This window comes from Drosophila melanogaster, chromosome 2L (assembly GCF_000001215.4).
Source record: "Drosophila melanogaster chromosome 2L".
Classification (NCBI taxonomy): Eukaryota; Metazoa; Arthropoda; class Insecta; order Diptera; family Drosophilidae; genus Drosophila; species Drosophila melanogaster.
The window spans coordinates 8,924,459-8,943,320 of NT_033779.5; the positions used below are offsets into that span (position 1 = coordinate 8,924,459).

Sequence of the window (18,862 nt, forward strand, 5' to 3'; positions counted from 1 at the left end):
TAATTATTGGGCGGCAAAAAAAAAAAAAAAATGATGAGAAAGTGTCTTGAGACAAGATCAACGCCCACAGTCACAGTCAGTCACCTGAGGTTCTGGTCATTAATCTTACTACGAAAACGTATTCGGGGAATTTCGTTTTGTTTCTCAATTTGTTAAGCCTAGAAAATGGGAAAAAATATATTTAACTCTATGGAGAAAACATTAAATATATTTATTTTTAGAAAAATATACCCTTTGAGAAGCATAAGTTTTGCATACTTTATAATTGTAATCGTTACATTAAGACATTAACTTAAACTACTTAATCTGCATTATATTGTACGATTTATTTTGCCTTATAGCAAGTAGATCTATTTCCATAAGCTACTTATGGCCTGATCTATTCCATTAAAAGTTCTTTATTTATTCGAGGACTCAATTCTCTTGAAACCATTTGTCTCCAATGCGGAAATTCATTTGCCACGGCTTATTCAGCGATTAAATGCGACTTAAGTGTGCGGCTTCCTTAAGCAGTTCCTGTCAAACACTGCACCCACTCCTATATAGCATAACAATTCCAATAACAACGGCTTCAATAACGATAACCATACGAAAGACACCCGCACTCGAGATCGCCATATAGCCCGGCTATATAATGCGCTCAGTCGGACTGAGATCGTCTTTGTGCTGGTTTTTGAATATGCTTGATTTTGTTTAATTTTGTTTTTAATTTTTCGCCTCTCGTTGTTGTGCTTGCCATTTACAGAAAAGCAGTTCGAGCATTTCCAGCCAGAGCAGCAACAATTCGAACCTAACAACTGCAACACAAGCGGCGAGCAACACCCACAGAAGTGCGGGCAAAATAAGCCTACATGCAATTGTGGGACCAGAATCATCATTATCATCATCATCAACGCCGTCGTCAGCGGTTTGGGCCAAGCAGGCTGACTTATATGGCCAGCTCCCAAGTGGCGTGGGTGGTTCTGGTGGAGCTGGTGGTGCTGACGTAGCTGTTGCCCCGCCAACGCAGCGTCGTGATTTGGAAAGTTTCCGGCATTATAACGATGACGACGACGACGACAACAATCTGCGGTAAGTCGCGCACACAAATTTTGGTCCATTAGCCGATCGGCCCTGAATCCAGTAACACATCCCCATCTGTATCTCCTTCGCAAACAGACTCACCGCTCGTCACCAGCGTCGCCAGCAGGTGTCCCAGTCGGTCTACGCCCCTCCATTGCCCTCGATAGGATCCACGCTGCTTCAGCGGTCCCGCTCCATTTCCACGGATGATCTCAGCAACGACTGGGAGCGAGAGGATCCCGCCGAACAGCCGGTGGGTGAGTGGCGCAGGGTTAGCAAACTGCGTCGCTCTTTTCAGTCGCAGGATCACTACAAGAGTCCGGCGACCTCGGCCCGACCTCGACCCCTGGATTTGCCGAGTAATTCGGTAAGCGTAGCCCGTCTGCGAGCGGAACTGGAGAACGGTCGTCGCCTTCACACGGCCATGCGGAATAATCACGTGGATCTGGCCGCACTGGACAACATATTGAACACTCCCTCGGCCAAGCCCACGGTAGCCAAGAGGAACACCTTCCTAACCGCCGAGTCCCTGCAGGAAATACGCGGCAAGCTAAAGAAGCTTTCGGACGAGAATCTCTACAAAGAGGACTTTCTGGCCTATCACCAAAAGAAGCCAGTGGTGGTGCGGGAGATCAGCGTGGAGAAGGTAGATCCTACGCCGCCGGCTCAATCCACTCCCTCGGCCTTTCGACCCGTCCACAATACGCACAGCTTGGAGTCACGCCAGCGACAGAAGGACACCAGTTCCAGTGAGTGGCATCTGCGGCGCAAGTCCTACGGCTTCGAGAAGATGTCGCCGCCGGAGGATAAGAGCATCTGCCGGGTAGACGCCTCCACGGACAGTGGCCTGGGCAGATCCGGTGAGCAACTTGGCAACTGGTCGCCCACCGAAAGGGAGCGGGAGAGGAACGAAAAGAATGCAGCTGCGGCACAACAACAGAATGGCGTTGGCACCATTGTTCATTTTGGCAGGTCCCTTAAACCCATCATCCCGTCATCCAGCCCCACAGAGGGTGAGCTAAGTAAACGTCATTCGATAGCCGTGGAGGAAACGTGGCGTGATGTCCGCAAAACGTCGCAGGTTCATGTGAATGGAGGCACTGCCGTTACCAGCAGCTCCCACACCACCACCAGTCACCTGAGCAAAGGTAGCGCCCAGAAGCGAGTGGAGTTCTGCAAGACGGAGGTGCACTTTGCCGCCGAATCGGGTCGCGTTAATATCGTCGAGACCGACGGCAAGCCGCCGCCAACGCAAAACTTTCGCCGACGCCGCCGCTCCAACACCACCACCACCACCAGTGGTCCACTGCAGAGTCTGGTTAAGTCAGCCAGTACCGTCGGAGGAGGGAGCTCCACCAGCAGCACTGCGAGCAGCGAGGTGACCCACTTTGGTGACGATTCACAGCGCCGCAAGACGATAGCCACCACCACAGTGGCCTACCGAGCCACTCTCATGGATCCGCCGGAGGTGGTTAGCCAGCCGGTGAGTAATTTACTAAATTTTAGGTCCCAAGAAAATTATAAATTTATTTGCCTCACAAGGCAAAATGAATATTTATTAAAAATGTTGATTTACTGAAATTCGATATAAATGAATTTCCATTAATTATTCAAATTATTTTATCAGAATCCAAATAATAGTCAATTTATTTGCTGCAGATTTCCAGTAGCAGTAACAGCACCTCCAGCAGCACTCAAGTGACGGTAACCACGGTGGCCAAGCCGGTGCACGAGCCACGTTACAGTCTGATGGAGTCTACGTCGCGGAACAGTTACACCTCCACCAGTGGCGTGGATACCACGGACAACGAGACGGACGAGCTATCCAACATTCGGGGGATTCTGAAGAATAAGCCTGTTAAGCCGAAACCCTATCATCTGGGCGAGAACATAGATAGTGCCGACGTCCTTTGGAGCGTTCCGGCAATGAAAGCGGATCGCGAGAGTCCTTCGGCAAGGGATAGTGGTAAGTGTTGTGAATATAATAGTACAGACGGATTAAAGGTAATAAAATGTATTTTTCACCGAAAGGAATCACCAGTGATTCACCAATTAGTCCCAAGTCTGTGGCCGAAAGGATTCGCATCGTAGAGCAGCGCCAACAGCAACAGCAATCTTCACCAGCTGGCAATGGGTACTCGACCAAGATCAATGTGAGCCTGGGATCCGAGGATTGGGCTGAATCAGGTTGGTGCTTTAAATATACCTAAGTATACTTAGTTGTACATTTGATTAGCTAGTTGGAATGCCTGTAGTTTGTAGTACCTTGTCCACTGAATTACGTTGTGTGATCTAGTCTATCTGGGATTTAGCCATGGACTCCTCTACTTGACTCGAACTCTATGTACTCTGAATTGTATTTTTAATGCATGTTGTGAACTCTGACTGCCGCTTTTCTAAACCACATCTAATGCTACATCTAACACCACCCGCTAAGCTCAGCTCGATAACCACGCTCTAAAAAAAAAAACAAACAAAAGAATAAGAAACATGAATTTCCAAATCCACCAACAACACTTTCCGCACATTTCCCACACAGGCACTGCAATGCATCACCATCCCAGCTCGAAATACCGCCAACACCGACGACCCAGTGCCCAGGAGCTGTTGCTGGAGGATCTGCGCCAGCATCAGCGCATCCTAGACGAGGGATTAAAGTCCACATCGCTGATTATGAGAACCATGCGATCGGCCAGTGAATTCGATGAGGCCATGCGTCGTCTGAGCATAGCTTCGATTGAGTCCGCCTTGGTTCAACCAACAATAGTGGTGCCCACGCCCATGCTGCGATCGCACAGCTACCAGGAGGAGGGATCCTACTCCTCCTCGCGCCGTCCCTCCACCATATCCACCACCTCCATTACGAGCAGCGATCTATTCGGAAGCGCATTGTATGATTCCCTGCCCCGAACTCCGTTGGCTCCACCTCGCCTGAAATTATTGGGAAACACCCAAATCCCGGTGAGCCAGCAGTTGACTCAACTGCGAAGGCTCTACGATGCCGCCGAGCAGGATCAGGAAGACAGTGCCGATGAGGAGGTGAAGCGTTACTTCCGGGACAGCAACAGTGACAGTGGTGGGGGAACCCAGGGTAGTTCCTCGCCAGACCAGCAGCCGACGGAGACGTTCAAGGGCAGCGAGTACTCCAGCAGCTGGAGTCGCCTCAAAGCCAAAAGAACCATCTGGAAAATCGAGGCACAGGATCAAATGCTAAAGCGAGCAGGTAACGCTTGCTAAAACTACAGAGAAATAGAGTTTTGAGTTAGAGGAGTTCATTTAAAGCAATATAATAAGGAGTAATTGAACCAATGAACCAGTAGATAACTATAGTCCGATTTGATAGTAGCCATTAAGCTGTTTTAGCTTAATAAATTCATAAATAGTCAAAAATAAGATAGTACATTTTAATGAAAGTATTAGATCAAAAAATCAAAAAGCTCCTTACATATTTTTTTCATCACCTTTTCAGATCTTCCCAAGTCCAATGTGATGAACATAGCGCTCCATGCTCCCCAAATCGAGAAACCTAAGGCAACTCCGCCCACTCTACGAATTGACCAACTGATACCAGTGGCCAAGCCAAGAACCCTCTTCATTCAACCGCAACTCCAAGCGCAGTCTACCGTGGATAATGCCGACGAATCTGGCAGCGAGTCCTTGAAGATTGTAAAGGAGGCACGCGGTGCTCGCAAGTTGCGCGAACACGAACTCTCCTACTTTGGAGTTCAGCATAAGCAGCAGCAGCAAACGAAGCTATCCACAACGACCACGACAAATCCCAGAAGGACACTGCCCAGTCGCAGTAAAGTGAGCCACAGTGATGAGGTGAAGGCAAACACCACGACCACGACCAAGTGGCAATTGCTCAACGATAGACCCGACCTACTGAGACACAGCAGTCCCCATCATAACGACAACGGCACGGCCAACGACTACAACCACAATGATGATGATCTGGATGATGACGAGGAGCACTGTTACGAGAACATAGCCACCGAACTGACCACCACCTTCAGGGTCAAGTCACCAGACCACTCGCCGAACAGATCCCGATCGCCGGGCAGCTATGAGCGGAAGAGCGACCTGCAGAGAGACGCCCAGATCCTAAGCGAAATGACACGCAACGCTGATCAGACTTTGAAGGTAAGTTGCTCAGCATCATACATATTTATAAATTTACATAAGACTCAACAAAAATCGTTTCTTTTACAGGCCCTCTCCGACGAGGCAGCCATCAAGGATCAGCGGCGCAGATCATGTTCGCTGCAGCGACGCAGCGCCAAACCTTTGGAGACCATTGACGAGAAGGTTAAGGTATACCCACAATCGATGGGCGTGGCCCGCGGCACCTTCGCCTCTGAGGCGCGCCGCAACTCCAGACAGTCGACTCCTTCGCCGTCGAGGGCCCGCAGCTCATCGCAGTCTTCCATCGAGTGTTGTCCACGTGATCGGTCCCGCTCCAGTTCGCGGGAGTCCATGACCCACGGCGGCGGATCCTCCGATGACCAAGTGGCCACCAAGCAGCGAGCCGAACGTCTGCGCATGCGTACCCCCAAGCGAGAGAAGTCGCGCCATGAGCCAATCGAAGTTCGGGTCCATCGGAACAGCAGCAAGCCAAGGAGCAGTTCCAGTGCCACTGGAGCAGGATCATCTTCCCTTGAGTCGAAGCGAAGCTCTCATCACAGTCGCCACAGCCGGGAGCTGGATCAATCGACTGAGACCAAGACCTCATCTTCCAGTCGCTTGATAAGATCCTCCCGGGTGGCGGATGAAAGTCGCTCGCGGCAGAGCAGCCATCGGGATCGGGAAAAGGAACGCGATCGGGAACGCTCTCGAGGCACCGAGAAACACCGCGATGAACTCACGCGCTCCAGGGGTAAGATCAAGAAAAATTGGTGCTTTTTTTATAGAAAGGATACAACCGAGTGATCAAGTCCGGTTAATCTGATCCTGTCTCTTGCAGAACTTCTTGTTTTGGGCTTACTCATTATGGGTGCCACACAGCCGCAAAGGCTGAACAAACGTTTTAGGTTCGCCAGATGAATTTTAGTTTTGATCAGATTAATTAACACTTTTATCAAAACTTACAACACTCTGATTAAATTATCCTAGCAACACTTTGCATTGATCTCACGAAAAAAGATGTAATAAATAGTTTTAACAATAATGTCTTCAAAATCAACTTATAGAAACACTTGCAGCCAACACATACAACTTCCACAACTTTTTACATTTAACAGATTATCAAAAACTTTAACTGATTAAAATGTTAATAATTTCTTTTTACACAACCGTCGTACACACACTTCGCACAATGTAATTTTAGTCCAGGCCCTCACTGAGACTGATTTAAATCTTTAAACTAATTTAAGCTGAAACGTAATCAAGTAATTTTTACTAGTTCAAAAGGCACAGTTTACACTATTTGACTCCACCAGCATGTTATTTTTGAGGCTATTTAGTCTGAGAATATAATTATAAAAAATATGAATGAAAACTGCCTTTTGGTATAATTTTGTATTATGGTTAAATCTAAAAATTCTCAATTTTCCCAACTACAGGTCACTCCAGTCGCTCTAGGCACAGTGAGCACCCATCGTCGGGAAGCCGGGAGAGCAGACGCCCAAGTAAGACGAGATCGAGTCGCAGTATCCATGACTCGGCAACGATACACAAAAAGTCGACCACGAGCACAACAGCCAGTTCGAAAGCATCGAAAACCACAGCGCATAAACCATCTGCATCTGCATCAGCCAGCACCACCACAGCACCACCCACGCACCACCACGAACTGACGTACGTATACGTAACGAATTTAGCCAATACCGAAACCACCGACGAGTCACCGGAACAGCATAGTGCCGAAAGCGCCGATGGGCCCGCAAAAGAGGCGGACTACGCGAGCATTGATGAGGTAGAGTCGGTGACGAAAGCACCGCAGCCACCGCCGCGCAGCAAACGAAAGAGATCCCTAATCCCAGTGCCAGTGAATCCGCCCGCCAGCTATGAGTATCGCACCAAGCTGCAGATGATACCGCCCAGCTACTCGAATCAGTCCACCCTGAGGTGTCGCAGTGTGGCCCGCAAGAAACCCTCCCTGAAGGCCACCCAATCGACCAGCTCGAGCTTCGCCTTTCTGCCCTATTTGCCGGCCAAACGGAACTCGAGTGTTAGCCATGTCTATGACAACTATCTGCTGTATGCCACCAGCGAGGAGCTGGGTAAGGCGGACAAGCTGCGTCCATACCAAAACAATCTGAGCAATGAGCATGCGCAGCTTTTTGGTGCATCGGCGACAGGGGCGGCGGCTCGGGAGGGGCGTGGCCGGCTGGGCGGCTGGCCAAAAAGGCTGAAAATGCGTCAAGTGCGCAGCAGTGTGTCCACCCACCAGCCATTCGGCATCTGCACATGTTCATAGTCAGCGCGGGACAGACAAAGGCCCAAAAGAAACCAAAAATTCAAATAAATATGACACACATATCCTTTGGCTGACAGGATCTCGTCACAAAAATCACACAAGCACACCCAAATAATCCCAAATGCACGATTACGTTTGATAACCCACAGCTGGGCAAAAAGTGAACAGCATTTTCCTAATCACCACCCCAACAACCAACCAACCACTGTGTTCCCCATACTAATACTTAAATCCCAAAAATAATATTCGAGTGTGAGAGATTTTCGTTGTTAATTTTGATTATTATTTATTTTGGAGCGCACACACAATCAAAAACTCGGCCAATGCACACAAGCACAAAAAAGAAAAGAGGGCCTGTCTGGGTTCTGTTTTTACTTTTCACAGCGTAAGCGTTTTTTTTCCAAATTCCCTATACTTTTCTAACACCCAGTATTGCATGTTGGGATTTAGCGGGAAGTACGAAAAGTGGTTTGGAATTGGGCATTAAACTATAATTTCTCTACTATCAAATGTAGCACTATGAAAAACGTTTAATTAAACTTAAAAGTGAAACTGAATTCAAACTCTACTAATATAACAATTCTATAATTTAACCAAATAATTCTCTTGCATGTTTGACTATTATTAATGAAATCACAGCACTTAAATTTCTAACCTCACGCACACTTCGCTCTATCAGTAGAATCAACTCTAAAAACTGACTATGAACATGTTGCTGGAAACCAGAAAAAAAAAGTCAACTGAAATCATCAATGAAATTGGAATTTAAAAACCGAAACACAACATCAAACGGCCTTGCTCTCTAGACTATTTCTCTCTAGCAACTGGAACTACGTAGTTGAAGTAGCAATTTGGAAACACTATCCTAAGAAACAAAACAGTAGAAAAATCATTAAAATTATATATTTGGTATCATCAAGGGTGTAATCACAGATCTAACAGGGTATTTTCCTCGTCCACAGACACGGTAAAAGCACACTGAATGGACATCAGCATCATCAGCACCAGCACAGCAGCAGCGGCAAGCATCAGGGATCTGGACATGGTCATCGGGAGCAGCAGCCACACCATGTCCACAGCCTGGCCACCTCGACGATGGCGAGTAGCAGGCATCCGCGGGATCGCCACGGCAAGGATAGGAAATAGGATGTGGGGACACCGGCGCGGAGGCAACGAACTACTAAAAAATAAAGCATCTAATTTAAATGATTTATATACACATTTGTAATACGCACTAACACCTGAACGACCAACCCAATTCGATGAGACTTTCTTTAGGTAATTTGCGAAATTTTCTGGCAAGGCGATAAATTTCAAACAAATTACTCAAGGTTGACGGCACCCAAACTAACAACCGACTTACTAATATTGCAAAATGTGACTTTGAATATGTTCCAGTTCCCAGTTCCTGTTCGCATTTCCACATTGCATTTCCCACACATTGAAAAAAAAAAAAATGGAAACACACGCTTTGGCATTGCACTCGAAATTCAAGTATTAAAATTATGCCAGCAACTCCACAAAATTAAACTAAAAACTAAACATATATAATAACAAATGATACTCATATATATTCTTCGATAGCATTTAGTGTACGACAAGCAAAGTGAATGAAAATAAATATAATACATTTTTCAATTAAAGTTTTTGAAATACGAATGTCATTGCTTTATCTTTATGAGGAATTGAGGAATGGGGATAAATCGCGTATACGATGCGTAATCCATGTTGGCTGATACAAAACTGTTCGTTATATTTGCAGTCAATACATTAACAAAATGTTCAATATAGTAATGAAATATTATATATTTGCTCGAGCAATTCGAAAAAAAAAACAACGTGGAAGTTCTCTTTTCGCAGACCTGTGCTAACTCTGTTAAGAGCTTTTTCGCAGCTTTTCCACATTTCGTTATATATTTTACTTTTTATCACTAAACTCACGCAAACCAACAACTCGATAGGTAGCAAAGCTTATGGGTGCAATAATAATCCTCTACGAGCGTTTCGGTAATGGAAGAGCCTCTCAGTTATTGTCCAACTGCCGTCAAGTTAAACTAAAATTGTCCACTTTCTGTGTGCCGTGAGTAGATTGAAAAAGCAGAAAAAATTGATAAAATAAAACTCGAGTGCCAATGCGTTATGCTCTAACTGGGCCACTGATAAGAACAAATATAACGTTAAGATAGCTAGTTGGGTTGCAATTCGAAAAATAACTTTCGAAAACCCACATAATTATGTTTGCCAATGTGTGAAGTGATTTTGGACACTCGGATGCCACTGCACCAACTGGTCTGGCATATGGATGAGTCATCGATCAGATAGACGGAGGAACCCTTAACACCTGGCTTTCTTATCTATAAATGTGATTATAATCTTCTACTATCGAGCCAAATTAATATATGTGTGTCTTCAAATTTTAGTGTGCTTTTAATGCTTTCGCTGCAAAAATGAGTCATATATTTAGGCAAACTCTAGGCACACAGTTTGTTGAATTCCATTAAATACCGCTTTACCTTAAAATGTTGAAAATATTGAAAATCACACAGTACTCGAAACAATAAAAATCCGATCGCTTGTTCAGGCTTAATAGATGATTAATCACGGTTTTGTTTTGAACAAATTGAACAACACTTTTTTCTTACTCTTATTTAGTTTTTGTTCCGAAATATGCGAAAACTTTTTCTAAAAAATTTTATCGTATCTTATCTCATCAAAACGCTCGTTTATCTTGTCTGAAATGGCGTTCTCGGCAACATCGGCACATTAAAAATACAACAGTTGACCACATTTGGCTTAGATGTGCCATGCTATGTGCCATATCATTTATTGATAACTAAATATATGTATATATATATATATTGGCCTTTGTTGATAGGGAGTGAAACCTTCCTTGGTGTCTTAGTTTCGACTGCAGCGTATTTAACTTTCGGAATCGATTTGCGTCGGTTGTGTTTTATTTTCGGCCCGTAAAAAGAGCATATCTCGTATTGGTCAAAAGCCTTTTATTAATATTACTATTGATCTTACAGCGCATAAACTAAAACAAACAAGATGTCGCTTCTAACGGGCAGCGCCAATGCTGTGAAGTATACGCTTTTCGGATTTAACTTAATTTTTTTGGTAAGTTAACGATTTGGTCTTTATTTGGATGAGTCACCAGTCACAGGCCTTAAACAAAGACCCTTATATTGATCATTATAACTATCCATCCAGATCACTGGCATTATCTTGATTGCCGTGGGAGCCGGAGTTGGCGCCGTCTATACGGGCTATAAGCTCTTCCTGGCCGGAAAGTTCTTCTCGATCCCCACGTTCCTGATCGTGATTGGATCGTTCATCATCATAATCTCTTTCTTTGGTTGCTGGGGTGCCCTGAAGGAGAACTATTGCCTGGTGCTCAGCTTCTCGGTCATGCTGGCCATCATCTTCATCCTGGAGCTGGCTGCTGGCATCAGTGGCTATGTGCTGCGCAATGACGCCTCCGATTTGATCAAAACTTCTCTGACTTACTCGCTGAACGAGTATAACAGTATCAATCCAAATGCGACCACGAAACTCTGGGATGACATCCAGGATGAGTTCGAGTGCTGTGGTGTGACCTCATACAACGACTGGATCACCGCCTTCCCTAACGGCGACCTGCCCATCTCCTGCTGCAACGTTCATGTCGGCGCAGTGGGCACATTCACCTGCAATAATGCTCAGTCCAGCGTGGCAGACCGGCACAAAGTTGGATGCCTCGACGGATTCTCCGGATACATTTCCGCCCATGCGGTCAGCCTAGGAGCTGCAGGGGTGGTCATTGCCATCCTCCAGGTGAGTTATGGTGCTGAAATAGCTCAAAGACTGGTTGGTCTAAAATAGAAAGAACTATGCCTATGATGACAAATGTTTAATTACTTCCAAGTACATTTCACTACAATTTTCCCCTCCATTCTTTCCAGTTCTTTGGCGTAATCTTTGCCTGCTACATTGCACGTGAGATTAAAATCCGTAATGGAATTACTGGTTTTATGTAGGTCCGGAGGAAATCGATTCTGTAGGATGAGATGAGCTAGATAAGAATGGTGCCGATATTTACTTTAAATTCAATGATGTTCTTGGACATATACTGACATTTACCCTTGCTTGTAAAAATAAATAAATATATTTCTAAACAAAAAATTTAACATATTTATATTAACATTTCTTTTGGTGTTTAATAAGGCTTATCGTCTCACTGGTTTTATATTTGTCGTAATGTTAGCAATGCAATCTTATCGTTCATACTGATATTGTGGTCTATAAAATTTTAACTGCATTGTTCTGTCAATCTAAATCTTGCCTTATCATTATTTTGTACTTACTAGCAGAACATAGAAGTTTGTCGATTAAAATATTGCGTATTTTAAGTCAAATGCGATTGGAAGTATAGCTGATACAAATAATATTTTTTTTGTAGTGTAATTTTTAATTATTATATTGTGGTGTAACATATATGTATATAATAATATATTTGTAGTAATATTGAGTTCCCTAGCCTTGAGAGATATTTAAATTTATGAACAATAACACAATTCATAAAAATCTATATATGAATTTAAAAAAAAAGACATTGCAAATATGCACACATACATATGTAATTTTCTCACAGAAGCCTCTGACAGACAGCTGACATACTTATGAGCAAGTACACCTGTGTTTACCTGCAAATAATTTAAGCAGTTCGGAAGTGCAGTGCGATTAAAAAATCGATAGACCATAGAAGTTGACTCACTTAAAACTGAATTTAAATCGATAATACATACTCGATTGAGCCACTGGCATTGACATGTGAACTTGACCAGCACGGCATGTTAGGGTTTTTATGGGGACTGAAGTCTTATAAGTAGATAAGATCCAGTTAGTTTCCGTTAGTTTTTAAAGGGCACTGAATGTACCATCGACTGGGCCCAATATTCGATATTAGAACATACTTTTTAATGGCGAAAACTAGACTGAAATCGTTATCTTATCATATATTTTTCTAACTGGAAAGCTATGAGCCATTGCAAACTGATAACGGTCGCTTGGAAAGCTTTCCAGAGAGTAGACGTGTTCCAAGTTCACTGAAAAAGTAAATGGGATTTAATAATTTCACATTTACACTTCCAGGATTATTATATCCAAAATGTTTCGGAGCTGAATGTTTTCATAGATTTACATATTTATTTGGTGTTCTTTAAAAAAGAAGAGATTTTCAGATACATACGTGCAGTGAAAAAAGGGAAATATTCAAAATAATAAGCTTATAATTGTATTTGACAAAATTTGTAATTAAATTTTGCTTTAAATTTCTCGCAGTGTCAGAGCGAGTGGGAGTTAGAGGGCGGCAAGGCCGGACAGCCCCTTTCGGAGCGTGGGAGAGAGACGGCTGGTTGGCAGTTGACTTGGCCGATTGCCTTAACCGTTTTGCCACTCAGTTCACGTGAGACCAGCAAAAGTTAAAGTACGTGCACTGCCGGGTCGGTCAAATTAAAGCGAGCGATACTGTATACTATATTATACTATACTATACTATATATCGAAATCGGCCTGCTATTAACACTTCCACAAATTGCAGCTGACATCCAAGCGAGACTGCGAACAGCAAAATGTCGAATAGGGAACTGCAACTGAATTCGGGCATGAAGTGCGCCAAGTACATGCTCATCATCGTGAGCTTCATGTTTGCGGTGAGTAGATGATCCTTGATACTGGATCCCGGATCGTAATCCTCCATTAATTCCACCCATGAATCACTGTTCCGCCATCTTGGGTTATTTTCCATTTTCTGCGATTGCCTTTTTTTTATCACACTGAGCACCTAGTCTTATCATCCGTCGAGGTAAACGAGTGTGGGTATAGCACTCTATATATTTTTTGTTTTGCGCCTACGTATGTCGCTGATAGGAAAACAAATGAGAGCTAACTGGGAAATCACAGGGAAAGAGAAACAGGTCAAGAACCATTTTCTCTTACCAACTGTTTTTTGTTAGCTTTCTAAAAACGAATACCAGCTAGATCAAAAATAATTGAGATTCTATGATAGCAATTCGTTACAACCACATATACATATTAGGTATTTCATTGAAAATTATTTTTATTTCATATTTCACCATTCCTTACGATAACTCACTTTAAAAATTACTCATTCTGATAAGATAGCCAGACCAAAATACTTTTTATAGTGTGGGTGCATGTGCATGTGTATTTCCGGGCCAGGTTATAAATGTTTGTTTAACTTTGTTGTTGATCTACAATATTCAAATATTAACACATTTGCTTTAAAACAAGCCAATAAATATGTTAGTGTGTAAAATGAGTGGGTGTGCAGTTGAGGCAAACAATGACAATCCATTATTACAAACGCTATCCTTTTATTATCAATAAGTTAACAAGATTTATTTTTCGCTTATAATATAAGTACGGTAAAGTAATAGTATAATTAAAAACTACGCTAGTTTGCCATTTTTGATCATTCAGAATGGACATAATAATAGACAAATGCACTTACTGCAAATCATTTGCGTTCCATGCGCTCACAAAGTCACACTGAATATCTCACCGCAAATTGGATTTGACATGCAATTCCTAATGTTTTCTTTCCCCGTTGCCAATTTCCCGCCCCAGCTGACCGCCATCCTCCTGATTATGGTTGGAACTACGATCCAGACCATCTTCGGCGACTTCAGCCTCTTCATCGATGGACACTTCTCGTCGCCACCGGCACTCCTCATTGCCATCGGATTCATTCTGATCGCAGTGGCCGCACTGGGGGCCTATGGAGCCGTCAAGGAGAGTGTGATGGTCATTAATCTGGTAAGAGAAATAAGTGAATCGAAATTAATTAACTGAATAACTGAATTAAAAGTGAGATTTTAATGGGTGCTGTGCTAATATGATGACACTTGCTTGCAGTACGGAGTGTGCCTTTTCCTGGTGTTCATCCTCGAGGTTTCTGCCGCCATCGCCGCCTTTGTGATGCAATCGCAGGTGAGGGGCATGCTGATCCGAACCATGAACCAGGCCCTGGCTGAGTATGAACACGATCCCTACGTGGAATCTGGAGTGGACTTCATGCAATCTATGGTATGTGCAAAATCTTTAAATATGGGATATACAAGGAAATAAAAAGAAAGAAAATCTTAATATAATTTCACTCAATTCTTGACTACAGCTAGAGTGTTGCGGAGTTAATGAGCCGGAGGACTGGAAGGACTACCTATCCGCCAATGTGAACTTCACTCTGGGAGTGGATGACGTGGTGGTGCCCAACTCATGCTGCGGCAACCAACCAACAAGTCTGAACGACTCCACCCAGATGACCTGTATGGAGACCTACGACTACGGCTGCTTCCGCAAGATGAACTTCATTGTGTCGCAGAGCGCCATGCTGATTGCCACCGGAGCCACCACTGTGGCCTTTGTCCAGCTTCTCGGCGTGCTCTGCGCCTTTATGCTGGCCAAGACGCTGCGCCGCAACAAGTCCATCCGCGAGGCACGCCGCTGGCAGCTGCAGCAGAGCCTCGGCGTCCTCATCTCCGGCGGAAAGATGGCACCGCCCCAGAATTCCGCTGTCACCGGCTATCAGCAGTTGGATAACGGAGAGCAGGGCTCCCACGAACCCTACACCTACACGCCCCAGAGCCCCAGCGTTAACTAAGCGGCGACATCGATCGAAGCCATATTTATACAGTATAGCATTCCTTAAAAGATCCCCTTGTATATGTAACTTTTTAATTTGTTAACTTAAAATATATTAAAACGAAATAAACGCAGTGGTGTTAGACTACCTGCTAAAAGGTATGGTAGAAGTATTTTATAAAGGATACTACAATATATTATTCCGTTGCAGAAGTTATATTGATTTCAGTCAGAAGTATGGTCTTCTTTACTAACATATAACATATATTTTTGATAAGTAAAACAATGCGATTCAATATAGCCAAGAATTACCACAGAAATAGTCATAGGAACCTACGACTGTTTGGCCAAATCCCTTGCGCACTTCTTGAGCAAACGCAGTTGTTCCACGATGCTGCTACTGGCGGTTCCACCAATCGCATTATATTGCTGGACATTGTTGGAGTAGTCCGCCACTGCAACGATATCCGATCCAAATAAAGGACTGAATTTCTGGAGATCTCCCAGCGGCAAATCAGTGATGTCCACACCGCGCTTTTCGGCCTCCGAGACCACGCGACCGATAATGTGATGCGCCTGGCGGAATGGAACCCCCTTCTTCACCAGATAGTAGGCCTGTAAGAAGGGAATGTAATGTATTTTAATTAATTATAGCTCTTAGGTGTAACTTACCCAGTCAGTGGCCAGCATGTCTGTGCTAAGTGCCGCCTCCATTGATTCCTGCTTGACCTGAATCGTCTGTAGGACACCATCGGTAACCTCGAGCACTTGGGACAGCTTGTCGAAGGACTGGAAGCAGAATTGCTTGTCGTACTGCAAGTCCTTGTTGTAGGTGGACGGAGTGCCCTTAATGGTCATCATTATGCCCGTCAGATTGGCGGTGATCACACCGGCCATGCCGCGAATCAGCTCCAAGCTGTCCGGATTCCTTTTCTGAGGCATCAGGCTGCTGCCACTGGAAAAGCCATCGGCCAGTTTGATGAAGTCGAACTCCTTGGTACTGTAGATGATCAAATCCTCCGCCAATCGGGACAGATGCAGGCTCACCATAGAGCAGCAGTAGATGAAGTCAACTAGAAGGTTGATAAGGACCAAATTCTAATTAAAGAATATATATCAAAGCATATGTATAAAAGGTACAAGTTCCATTGCAAGGCAATTTAATTATTTAAAAAAAAAAAATGTTTTCATAAAACAATATTCTGTTTTGTAGGAAAAAAACCAAAAACCAAAATGTGTAATCAACTTTCCTTCTATTGTTTAATCTGGGCAATTAAAAGAGCCCCACTTATCAGTGTCTCCCCTGAATAATCAAAAATGGAGCGGTACGCTGATAAGAAATCAATGGAAGCAAAATCCATTATCAACGACTTTGAAATGACTTAAGTGGGCGTTTCTCCCACCAGGCGACTCACCTACAAAATCTCGATCTCCCACGGCGTGCATGCTGTTGGCTGTGACACCCGAGAATCCCAGCCTCTCGGCCAGCCACAAACGATCGATGCCAAGGGGATTTCCCGCCAGAGCGCCACTTCCAAGGGGCAGGACATTCGCCCGATCCCTTAGCTCCAACAGCCGCTGGCCATCTTCCCTTAATGCAAACGCGTGCGAGAGCAGCCAGTGGGAGAACTGAACGGTCTGGGCCCGCTGCAGATGCGTGTATCCTGGCATGAGGACGCCCAGGTGGAGTTCCGCCTGCCTGGTGGCAGTTTCAATGATGCCACTCAGCCGGCCCAAGGTCTCACGAATGGCCTTGCGAAGCCATAGCTTCATGTCCGTGACCACCTGGTCATTTCTGCTTCTGCCCGTGTGAAGCCGCTGGCCCAGTTCGCCGGTAATCTCCACCAGCAATCGCTCGTTCACCGTGTGCACATCCTCGTCACCGGGTAGAATCTTCACAGTTCCCTCGATCCAATCGAATCGCAACAGCTCCAGATTCTTTACCAACTTATCCGCCTCGGCTGAGTTGATGAGACCAGCTCGATGGAGTGCCTCTGCATACGCCTTGCTGGCGTCCAAATCATCCGCATAGAGGCGAGAATCGTAGGGCAGGCTGTTATTCAGCGAATGGAGAGCCTCATGCGGCCCCTCGGTGAACCTACCACCCCACATCTTATAACAGCTCTCGGGGATCTGGGTCATGATGGATCCGATTGGCGTAACAGTTGTTTGACTACTGGGGCTGCTCGCAGATACTTCACTGTGTCGTACAACCATGTTATCTTTAAAACAAAAGTTGCTCATTTTTAAATGATTGGGGCACGCCAAAAGTGAGATTCTCTCAGTGGGAACAGTAGTTTCAATGAAAATGTTGTAAATACTTTAGGTAAAAAGTGAAAGTAAAGTTAAAAAATAACCAGTTATTTACAGATTGCTTCAATTCAAATAAATATGGATTATGTACTATTTGTCAACTAATACAAAGCTATAAAATCTAGGTCAATACGGAGTTTAAATTTTTCGAAAAATTTCAAAGCAATATGACCACTGTTCCCTGTTCTCTCGTACAGAATGTACTACAATTCTGCTCGCTGTTATATGATTTTTTATTTTTAATTGACTTGGGCTAAAAATGAGCAAACAGGCCCTCAACGTCGGAGTCATATAGCCGCTTATCAACCAAGATTAAAATCGCTGGAGTGTGTGTAGCCTCTGACGCTTGTTGCCGCATAAACCTCGGATAGTTCCGCTGTGATGATGACGGCGACGATGACACCAGCTCTTACGAGGATAGATCCTCTAGGAAAAGCTTATTTAGTTCACAGCACAGTCGATGCAGGGGCAGACCCATGACACAGTAAAAGTCCCCATCGATTCGGTGGATGAGCGCGCCTGCAGGTCCTTGAACGCCATAAGCACCAGCTTTATCTCTGCAATTTTAAAGTCAAAACTAATGGTCATTATATCTTCCATATTAGCTGCTTACAGGGGATCTCCAGAGTCCACATAGCTCTGAATTTGTTCTGGCAGCAGATCGCCAAAGTATACGTCCGCTGTGTCCGTAAATTTTCGAATACCGTTGGCATGTTTCAGGACAACGCCGGTAAAAACGCGATTGGAGGTTCCAGAGAGACTACAAGAAAATTAAAAATAGAAATATAGCAAGAACTTATTCCTCCAACTACCTGATTACAAAAAACTATTGTATAACAATTCCTCTGTCAGTATGTATATATCCAAGGAATCATTAATGTTAATAGTTCTGACCTAGGATATATAATAATGTAAATGGAAAGGCCATTACTTGGTTAGCATGCGTATAGCATCCGCAGGATCCTTGGGTTTTCCATAGATCTCCTTTCCCAAGGTGACCATCGTATCTGCGGCTATGACAATTAGATTTTTAGAGTCCCCCGTGGACCTCAATCTCGAGTAGACCTCCTCGGCTTTTCCCAGAGCAGTGGCTTCAATATAATCCGAGAACTCCTTAAAGTCCTCCAAGTTTAAATTCTCCTCAAAAGTCGAAGGACACAATTCGGCATTTAGTCCCTTAAAAAAGGTAATCGGTTATGTCTTGGATGGATTTCGAGATCTGATGTAACCTACCAACATCTTGACCAGTTCCTGTCGCCGTGGAGAGCCGCTGGCTAAGACTATGCGATAATTCCCTAATAAGTGCTTAATTGGCGCCAACATTATTACTTATTTTATTTACAAACAAAACATGTGTTATAGAGATGGGAGGTGAAACGATAACTAACGATAAGCCGATAGACGATAACACACCAAATAGCTGAG

The 18,862-nt window shown here is 44.2% G+C and overlaps 5 protein-coding genes and 1 non-coding gene across 22 annotated transcripts in view; 3 read left to right on the forward strand and 3 right to left on the reverse strand.

The window, feature by feature from the left end:
* CG34398 (uncharacterized protein) overlaps positions 1-9,136 on the forward strand; it is a 34,809-nt gene extending 25,673 nt beyond the window's left edge. For 2 of the 10 annotated variants that reach the window (NM_001201809.2, NM_001201810.2), the window contains 9 exons: positions 746-1,071; positions 1,159-2,545; positions 2,722-3,028; positions 3,094-3,249; positions 3,602-4,285; positions 4,532-5,205; positions 5,275-5,938; positions 6,624-6,858; positions 8,443-8,924. In NM_001201809.2, the coding sequence (NP_001188738.1) occupies positions 746-1,071; positions 1,159-2,545; positions 2,722-3,028; positions 3,094-3,249; positions 3,602-4,285; positions 4,532-5,205; positions 5,275-5,938; positions 6,624-6,858; positions 8,443-8,626 (4,617 nt within the window). In that variant the 3' untranslated portion in view covers positions 8,627-8,924. Of the gene's footprint in view, positions 1-745; positions 1,072-1,158; positions 2,546-2,721; positions 3,029-3,093; positions 3,250-3,601; positions 4,286-4,531; positions 5,206-5,274; positions 5,939-6,025; positions 6,093-6,623; positions 8,243-8,442 lie in introns of those variants that run through there. The other 8 variants (NM_001103657.3, NM_001201811.2, NM_001169443.3 and 5 more) reach the window with 7 other exon arrangements.
* Positions 9,137-9,503: 367 nt separating this feature from the next.
* On the forward strand, positions 9,504-11,638 carry Tsp29Fa (Tetraspanin 29Fa). 3 transcript variants are annotated; one of them, NM_001169444.2, is made up of 4 exons: positions 9,504-9,842; positions 10,510-10,600; positions 10,694-11,296; positions 11,425-11,638. In NM_001169444.2, the coding sequence occupies exons 2-4, from the start codon at positions 10,532-10,534 to the stop codon at positions 11,497-11,499; spliced, it is 747 nt and encodes a 248-aa protein (NP_001162915.1). In that variant the 5' UTR covers positions 9,504-9,842; positions 10,510-10,531; the 3' UTR covers positions 11,500-11,638. The 3 variants fall into 3 exon arrangements, with proteins under 3 accessions (NP_001162915.1, NP_523515.1, NP_001285767.1); NM_078791.3 differs by having other exon boundaries at positions 9,506-9,560; NM_001298838.1 differs by lacking the exon at positions 9,504-9,842 and having other exon boundaries at positions 10,366-10,600.
* On the reverse strand, positions 10,338-11,262 carry asRNA:CR46071 (antisense RNA:CR46071). The gene is made up of 2 exons (NR_133074.1): positions 10,726-11,262; positions 10,338-10,573 (listed from the first exon to the last, which is right to left on the reverse strand).
* Positions 11,639-12,931: 1,293 nt separating the features above from the next.
* On the forward strand, positions 12,932-15,285 carry Tsp29Fb (Tetraspanin 29Fb). 3 transcript variants are annotated; one of them, NM_164838.2, is made up of 5 exons: positions 12,932-12,990; positions 13,062-13,173; positions 14,111-14,299; positions 14,399-14,569; positions 14,658-15,285. In NM_164838.2, exons 2-5 carry the CDS (start codon positions 13,093-13,095, stop codon positions 15,141-15,143), a joined length of 927 nt encoding a protein of 308 aa, NP_723426.1. In that variant the 5' UTR covers positions 12,932-12,990; positions 13,062-13,092; the 3' UTR covers positions 15,144-15,285. The 3 variants fall into 3 exon arrangements, with proteins under 3 accessions (NP_723426.1, NP_523516.1, NP_001137809.1); NM_078792.3 differs by having other exon boundaries at positions 12,932-12,947; NM_001144337.2 differs by having other exon boundaries at positions 12,932-13,173.
* Argl (Argininosuccinate lyase) lies at positions 15,267-17,647 on the reverse strand. Of its 3 annotated transcripts, none has more exons than NM_001298839.1 (3): positions 16,540-17,305; positions 15,797-16,197; positions 15,267-15,739 (listed from the first exon to the last, which is right to left on the reverse strand). In NM_001298839.1, exons 1-3 carry the CDS (start codon positions 17,264-17,266, stop codon positions 15,458-15,460), a joined length of 1,410 nt encoding a protein of 469 aa, NP_001285768.1. In that variant the 5' UTR covers positions 17,267-17,305; the 3' UTR covers positions 15,267-15,457. The 3 variants fall into 3 exon arrangements, with proteins under 3 accessions (NP_001285768.1, NP_609257.3, NP_001027234.1); NM_135413.3 differs by having other exon boundaries at positions 15,327-15,739; positions 16,540-17,647; NM_001032063.2 differs by having other exon boundaries at positions 15,327-15,739.
* Positions 17,487-18,799, reverse strand: CG9515 (uncharacterized protein). Of its 2 annotated transcripts, none has more exons than NM_001298840.1 (4): positions 18,671-18,799; positions 18,369-18,613; positions 18,051-18,197; positions 17,487-17,994 (listed from the first exon to the last, which is right to left on the reverse strand). In NM_001298840.1, exons 1-4 carry the CDS (start codon positions 18,758-18,760, stop codon positions 17,847-17,849), a joined length of 630 nt encoding a protein of 209 aa, NP_001285769.1. In that variant the 5' UTR covers positions 18,761-18,799; the 3' UTR covers positions 17,487-17,846. The 2 variants fall into 2 exon arrangements, with proteins under 2 accessions (NP_001285769.1, NP_001027233.1); NM_001032062.2 differs by having other exon boundaries at positions 17,652-17,994.
* Between the last annotated feature and the right edge of the window lie 63 nt (positions 18,800-18,862).